This window comes from Asparagus officinalis, chromosome 7 (genome assembly GCF_001876935.1).
Source record: "Asparagus officinalis chromosome 7, Aspof.V1, whole genome shotgun sequence".
Taxonomy (NCBI): domain Eukaryota; kingdom Viridiplantae; phylum Streptophyta; class Magnoliopsida; order Asparagales; family Asparagaceae; genus Asparagus; species Asparagus officinalis.
The window spans coordinates 55,511,143-55,519,078 of record NC_033800.1 but is presented as its reverse complement, the minus strand read 5'-3'; the positions used below and the strand labels follow the sequence as shown (position 1 = coordinate 55,519,078).

Here is a 7,936-nt window from a genome sequence, read left to right as displayed (position 1 = left end):
TATGGAAGAGTACAGCCTGGAATGGCCTTGTATTGACCAACAGTCTATCATCTAAGGGCAAATTATCAAAGGTACTCCTTTGTCTTTCACGATAAGCAAATGCAAATGAAAGTACATCATGTAATTGTACATTAGATAGTATAAAATCAATAGATGATTAAAAGCTTTATCTTGAAGGTAGGCTTATCATGTAATTGTACATTAGATAGTATAAAATCAATAGATGATTAAAAGCTTTATCTTGAAGGTAGGCTTCAATAGAGTGTATACCTTTCAAATCCAAAAATCAATAGATGATTAAAAGCTTTATCTTGAAGGTAGGCTTCAATAGAGTGTATACCTTTCAAATCCACGACAATGATTAACTTTGCTGATGGCAAAATGGATGGCCAAGCAAATCATGACCTGGACTTACGTTCCATTATGTTACCATCTTCGTTTATTCCGCTTGTGTGCTCGTTATAGCTATCATTTTCAACCCGAAATTTCCTGTGAAGATCTTTGAGAATACGGGATTTATCAGCTTTCTCACAAATGCAGTCTCCGGCTCCCATACAGTATCATATTTGTTGCTGGCATTAATACCTTTTTAACGGAATAATTTTAACATTTTGTCAATCAGGTGTTCCCTACTCCAGTTGACTGAGAGATAATGGTATAAACTTGAAAATCAACACTTAACGTCATCGAATTTAGAGAGTAAAAATATGATGCTTTTAACTCCGTTGATGCGTAACGGATCATAGTCGAACATTGTTGCTCATGCAGGACGTAACCAACGCATAAACCGAACAAATACTAGGGATGCTAGCACATGCCTTGTTATCCATGTTTGCCAAAAGTACTTTACATATCAACCCCCGAACTTTACATATCAATCCCCCAAAAGTTTTCCATTTCAGAAAATTATTCTTAATTTACTCTTACAACAAAATTAATCAATTTTAACAAAATGTGTATCTTTTCTGTCTTTACAAATAACAGATGCCACGGGACATATCTAGAGGAAAACAAGATAAAACACAGCAACCAAAAAAATTACAAGAAGAAGAAGAATACAAAACAAGTTACAACCTCAGTGCCGCAATTGTTTCAGGTTTGAAGTCCAATCTCAGACCTAAAACCCTTCTCACCTCAGAAGGAGTTAGTAACCACGTCATATGCCCAGCATTCTCCCCCCAGAAATCCAAAATCTCAGATACTCTCTCGAAATTCAAAATCGTCGTCATCTGTGACAGACGAGCAAACTTATCTCGTACTGGCCTCTGCGACATCTCAGAGAAATGATTAACCAGTGCTCTAACTTCCCTATCAAGCTGAAGCCCACCAAGCTGGCTGAATCTTTTTTGCATCATGATTACTTCCAATCTCTTCACAATGAAATCAATAACCAAATGAACGAAAAGATCATAGTTGTTTGATGTCATGAAAGGCTGCAGCCAAAATATATTGCTCTCAACAGCATGAAGAAGCTTCTGGACCCATGGATCATTCATTTCATTTTCTTCATATTCAGCATCTGAGAGCTCGTAGCTGATGGTTGCTACAGTGTCCAGAACTGGGCGGATACGAGGTGTGATAGTTGATCCCAGCTGCTCCATCCCTGCATTTAGTACTTGTTTGAAGACATTGTGCATCTCAGCAAACTCAGATAAGCAGGTTTTGACTTTCTCTCTATCTACTGGAGCAGGGAATACCTGATTGACAAAATGTGAAATTGGATGAGAAAGCTAGGAAAGCTATTACAGAAAAGTGAACTTGAGAAAAATAAAACCATTTGACCTGTCTCAACAAACTCAGAGACAAGCTTAGAGATAATGCCATTTTTGGGCTGAAACCCCTTTTCCCATAAATTTCCCAATACAATCTCTTTTACAATTTTCTCAATCACCTCTAATCCTGGGGTGAAAACGCTAATCTGGATAAAAAAAATCTAAACCAAACTCAATCCAACATTAGCATGTTTGGACGGATAGAGAACAGTCAGTTTTGGACCCAAACCCCTTTTTCCATAATTCTCCCAGTAAAATCTCGTTTACAGTACTCTCAATCACCTCTAATTATGGGAATGGAAACACTAACCTGAATAAGAAATCTGAACCAAACTCAATCTAACATTAGTATGTTTGGACGGAAACACTAACCTGAATAAAATAATCTGAACCAAACTCAATCCAACATTACCATGTTTGGACAGACACACGCACGCGCATGCACCCACACACCCACATGCACACACGCACACAAATTGGGAATGGTCATAACTGGGTCAACCCATCTTTTTCCCCTCACAAGGGTATCCAAGTCTCTTGTGCACATTGCAGCCGCTTGGATCAATTCATCTTCTTTTCATAATTGTGAACAAGAAATCTACTCGACAAGCCTTGACAGTGCAAAACAAGAATATCAAATTATGGTCTTATGTACCTGCTCTCTTGATAGCTATTAAATATGGTACATATATTGAATTTAATTGGAAAATTACTCATGTGGATTAAATTAGGTGGAACTACTTGCTGAATCTTCGTCCAGATCCTGGATTCTTTGTTCAAGGTAGCAGAATTGTACTTTAAGATTTTGAATTCCAATGATCAGCCTCATTACCTGGACCAGTATCTGCAGTGGTAAAGTGTTCCTCTTTTACAATAACAAATCCTTTATCCAAATGATTGGGTCAGCTACATGAATCTTGTTTTATTGCAATCGAGACCACCATACTGACATCTTGCAACCAGCATATCTGCCTCAATCGAGCATCGCTTTGATCTAACCTAAATCTAGAAGCATGTTTTAACTGAGGCAACATAACACACTGACAGACAACAAAATCAGAAGGAAGTACATATGAACAACAATGACATGGCAAAAGAGTTGTGTCCTGTGTGCACCTCTGATACGAGACGACTTCATAACAGAAGTTTTTATGCTTTATAGAGCTTACCTACTATCAGGCATGATTCAACATCTAAAACAACCTCAAAGGACTCTTTAGGGTTTATCCTTGGTGAAGCTACCTTTAGACCCTTTAAAATATTAATATATCTTAAAACTTCAATCATGTCTTGACAAAATGTTTCTCAAGTTCCCAAGAAACTGATGCACAAGAGCTGTTAAATGAAATTTAATGATAACAAGTCATCGGCAACAATTCTTCAAAACTTACCAATCTTTCTAAGCCAGAGGCCGATAATACCTCTTCAGAGGCTAAGTTGATGACTAAATATTTTCAATATTAAAGTTTGTTAATAAAAAATCTAAAGAAATTATCCTCACTTGGGCATCCAGAAGTTAATATGAGATAGGTTTTGGCCATTATGCAAAGATCTTTGGATATCACAGATGAGAACGCTGATCTTGAAATTGCTCATCTTCAGGTTCTCAGCTTAAGTCAGAGCATTATTAGATGGTTTCCTCGAGGGTAAACTATAATGCACCAGGACTATTATAATAAAGACTGATAAGTGGTGAGCTGTTGCATCGCGTCAGCTTTTCAGAAGAATGAAAGGATATTAAGCATAGTGGAATAATTTACGTCAACAACTACATATTTTAGCGGAACTGGCTGCGGTAATTCTTCACATTTTCAGGGAACAAAATGAACTTTTAGTGTATATTGAAAATTTAGATGCATGAATTGCAACCTATATACCGGGGGATATGGAAAGTATAGCAAAACTTCATTGGCTCTGCTAGCCTAATAGACCATGAGCAAGACTAGGTACAAAGGAGAACCAACGAGCATTATAAGGATCTAAGGAATGAGATCGAAATTCCAGCTTGTAAATTGTTGCTGGATTATCCTAAGTGGCCAGAGAGGTTAGAGAAAATAAAGAAATAAGATGGTACAAAGAAGGAAATTAGGATGTTCAAAAATGGTAAACAGACGCATCCCAAGTTCGTATTTATATTTACAACCTGAGTTCTCTTAAAATAGGAGAATACTAGCCTGGTAAATATGTCTACACAACCACAGTGCCACACAAAGAAAAACCACTAAAGGCATGGATCATCAGAAAGGATTCACGCTCTAGCTTAAAAGGCGAGACAAAAAATAAGTGTACTCTTCTACAAATATGAATAATTACCTTTTTCCACTAAGACAGGATATTCACATTCAAATGATATTTCAGAGTGAACTAGAATATAAAAAAAAAGGATGTTATACATTCTAAGCAACTCCACCATTGAGTATAATCGGTGAGGAAAATTTTGAGGTTTTTTTACTATTGCAGTCGGACAGATAATTTGGCCATTGCTACATGGTAGGATTACTGGTAAGTTACAACGATTATATATGTTTCAACGTGGTTGTTTAGGTCACATTAAGAGGAATTATCAGAAAAATGGAAAACACAAGCGTTCAGGAGAAGTTGGATGCAATCATCTGAAATTACTAAAATAAAAACTTATTCAACTTTCAAATAGAAGTGTAGAAATCATGCACGTGTTAAACAACCACAGTTGATTTTTTTTTTTTGAGACAAAAAACGAACATAATTGTATGACACTAACATTGAATTTGGCTTCAGTTTTCACAAATCCACCATTAAAAGAAACTTGAGTCATGAATATCACCATAAGCAAGAACTAACAAAGAAATGGAATAGGAAAAACTAAGCTCACCTGCCCACATTGCTCCTCAATTTCATGCCGGAGCTTCAACACATATTCTGCGCTCACATCAATGTTGTTCAAAGCAGTAGCAATCTCCGTCCCGGTCTTCTGCACGCCAACACCCCCCAAAAACAGCTTCGCCCCCAAATTTGGTTCCCTCATCTTCTGCTGCAAAGCCTCTTGGTACTCATTGCTCAAAAGACTGGTCGCCCCACTCAACACTGCAAACACTGAATTCATACTCCCAGTCGAAATTGCTCTCCTGCAGCAGCTCTGCAGCACAAAAAACACATCATCCACCATTGATGTTGTCAGACCATCTAGTTGCTGCTCATCGATTGATATTGCCTTCCTCACATTCTCCACCATAAAGAACTCCTCAAGGACCAAATAATACCCAATTAGCTCCTGCACCACTCCATTAAAACTCCCACTACTTAATCTCTTCACAGCCTTTGAACCAAATTCAGGATCAACGAACCCTAATCCCCTGATCTTCGACATCATGAACTCAGTATAATCCTCCCCCAAATGCATCAACGACAAGATCTCCTCCAAGTAAGTCTCCACCTCTCTCGGATCCGGTCCTTCAGGAACCCCAACGGACAACAAATTCTTGCTGCTAGAATTAATCTCGGTTGCCAACCTCGTAATCTTCCTGTAATCCATATACCTCTTCAAGATCTGCGTCCCCCTCGAATCACACTCCTCCTGCAAGCTAGAGATCGCAAACACAACTCCATCCTCCCCTCCCAAATTCCTCAAAACCTCATCATTCTCCTCAACCGCAAGCACAATATCCTTAAACAAATTCGTGAGGCAAGCAACAAAATTAGATCCAGCAGCGTCCTGCGCCGGATCTGTAGAGATCTCCTTCAAATGCTCGAATTCAAGCTTAGATCTAAAACCTACAACGCTCCTGAGATAATTAACGTAGATCTTGAGTCCATCGTCCTGCAGACCAAGCGCCGGGAGGATCCGAACAAAACGGAGGATGGCGTTGTGATCCTTGGCATCGACGGCAGCAGCGAGTTTCGCTTTAATGATCGACTCCAGCTTCGATTTGAGGGCCAGAAGTTGCTGCCGTTGTTCGGAGGCGGAGGAGGAAGGGAACTGAGCGTCGATCTGGAGGAAGGAGTGGACCGACGCGGCGGCAGAGTCGTAGTCTTCGACGTCGAGCGATCGTCGGGCGGCGTCGAGGGACTGCGAACGGTGAAGTGCGGCGTCGATGCGGGAGAGGGCGAGATGCACTCGAGACTGGGCGAGGTCGAGCTGGCGAACGCGAGAGGAGACTTGATCGGCGAGGGAGGCGGTGGAGGAGAGGGAGGAGAGGAGGAGGGACGAATCGGACCGGGCGAGGGAGAGGAGAGGGGAGGAGGAGCGGCGGAGGGCGAGGAGGCCGCGGTCGAGATCGGGGCGGGAGGAGAGGAGGGAGTCGAGGCGGACGTCGAGAGAGCGCTGGTAGGCGATGCATTCGTGGAGGAGGCGGGTCATCGTGCCGACGTCGGTGAGGGATCGGATTTGGGTTAGGGTTTCGGGGTTGCCGAAGTCGAGGGAGGTTGGGTCGGAGTTTGGGGAGGAGAGGTCTTGGGTTGGGTCTGAGTCGAGGAGGGAGGGTGGGGTGGCCGGCGGCACGATCGAGAGCACCGCCATGGGTGATCGGTTGGTGGTGGTGCTGCTGTTGAGTGAGGAGGAAGCGATGGATCTTCGCTGGAGGTAACTAACGTGGAAATGGGTATGAGGGCTCTCTCTCTTAGTATATATGTATATATAAGTATACTCTCTCTTATTTTTATATATGTATATATATATAATATATTTCTATATATGTATAATATGTCATATGTGTGTGTGTATATATACTCTCTCTTAGTATATAAGTATATATAAGTATACTCTCTCTTATATAAGCATATATATGTATAAATATATATAAGTATACTTTCTCTTATATAAGTATACTAGTATTTAAACCCGTGCAAAGCACGGTTTCTAAAAGATTTTCTGTAAATACTAAACATGTTACCAAAGTAAAGTATTCTGCTTTAGAAATGAAAGAGTAGATGTAATGCAAATAATGACATTCATGTTTGTTAATAAATAAACAAAAAAGAAGCATTAACTATATAAATACGAAAATGTTTGAAAAAATATGATTCGATTAGTCTCCCTTCTCCCTTCCTCAATTTCTAGGGTTTCGTCGCAATCAATGGCAGATCGAGCAATAGCAACATCAGCGACAAAGCCAATATGGATGAAGCAAGCAGTGGGGGCCAAAATCAAGAGCAAGGCCGAGAAACCTTAGAAAAAGCATGCATTTATATAATTCAATGGTGTTAACATGACTAACATAATCAATTAATGAATGCTTCTAATACTATTAACATACAGTACCTACAAAAATATATATTAATTAGTGACATAATCTTCTTTAACCAAAAACTCAAAGAATCATGGTTATATGAGTACGCACTGTGATTTTGCCTTGTATATGTACGTTTTGAGAGTTAGTTAACAATAAAACTAAAATTAAATTAAATGGCTTAATGGCGATCCGTGCAAAGCATAACTTTATATATAATAGTGAAATGACAATCTTTAAAAAATAGACAAATGACAAAGAAACTACAGTTTTATGCAAGAATAAGGAAATGAAATCATACCTCAAAGTAAACAGAGAAATAGAGTGCAAATCCAAGATGTACTGGCTATGAATATGGGCATAAGCAATTTTCTAAGTCTTCATATAGGCAGAGTACTTTTTTCCCCAACTTCTTTTTTGGTAAGTATTCCATGGTTTGTTTTGCTGAATGTATTAAGTTAAAGATCTCTACATCCATGGAGTTGCTTCCAAGCTCATTTGAGGTATGTATGGTTTTAAGAATCCCTCTATGATAAAACCAAAACTAAGCCAAACCAAGAGGTTAACCTTCATATCATGCCAGTTATTTTCTCAACACATTTACATTTACAATGATTACTGCGAGAAAAGTTTAACAAAACATGGTGCAAAGCACAATACATCCTTTTATAATTACCTTTATACTCAAACAAAATTATTATATCCTTGTCCTTTCTTCGTCTCCTCCTGCTCAGTAGGCGGCATAGCCAGCCACATATTCTTGAAACAAAGTACCATAATCAGTACATTTCGCTCCTCAATGATTATCTAATATAAAAGTATGTAACATAAAGTAATCTAAGAAGTGCAGATCAATATTAATTACCTAAAAAAACTAAATAATTACATAATAGTAACCCAACTGACAACCATTACTACTTATAATCAAAACAATTAAAGAGGAATAATAGAGGGGTGTGT

The 7,936-nt window shown here is 39.1% G+C and overlaps 1 protein-coding gene across 1 annotated transcript; it reads right to left on the bottom strand.

Annotated features, from left to right (window-relative positions):
• LOC109848460 (conserved oligomeric Golgi complex subunit 4-like) lies at window positions 867-6,352 on the bottom strand. The gene is made up of 2 exons (XM_020417962.1): window positions 4,624-6,352; window positions 867-1,697 (listed from the first exon to the last, which is right to left on the bottom strand). The coding sequence occupies exons 1-2, from the start codon at window positions 6,265-6,267 to the stop codon at window positions 1,068-1,070; spliced, it is 2,274 nt and encodes a 757-aa protein (XP_020273551.1). The 5' UTR covers window positions 6,268-6,352; the 3' UTR covers window positions 867-1,067.

What these genes read in the sequence shown, in the direction of transcription:
- LOC109848460 (XM_020417962.1), bottom strand. Translation starts at nt 6,267, where the DNA reads ATGGCGGTGCTCTCGATCGTGCCGCCGGCCACCCCACCCTCCCTCCTC. An exon ending in TTGAGGAGCAATGTGGGCAG is followed by an intron (nt 1,698 to 4,623) that starts GTGAGCTTAGTT and finishes TTTGTCAATCAG; the next exon opens with GTATTCCCTGCTCCAGTAGA.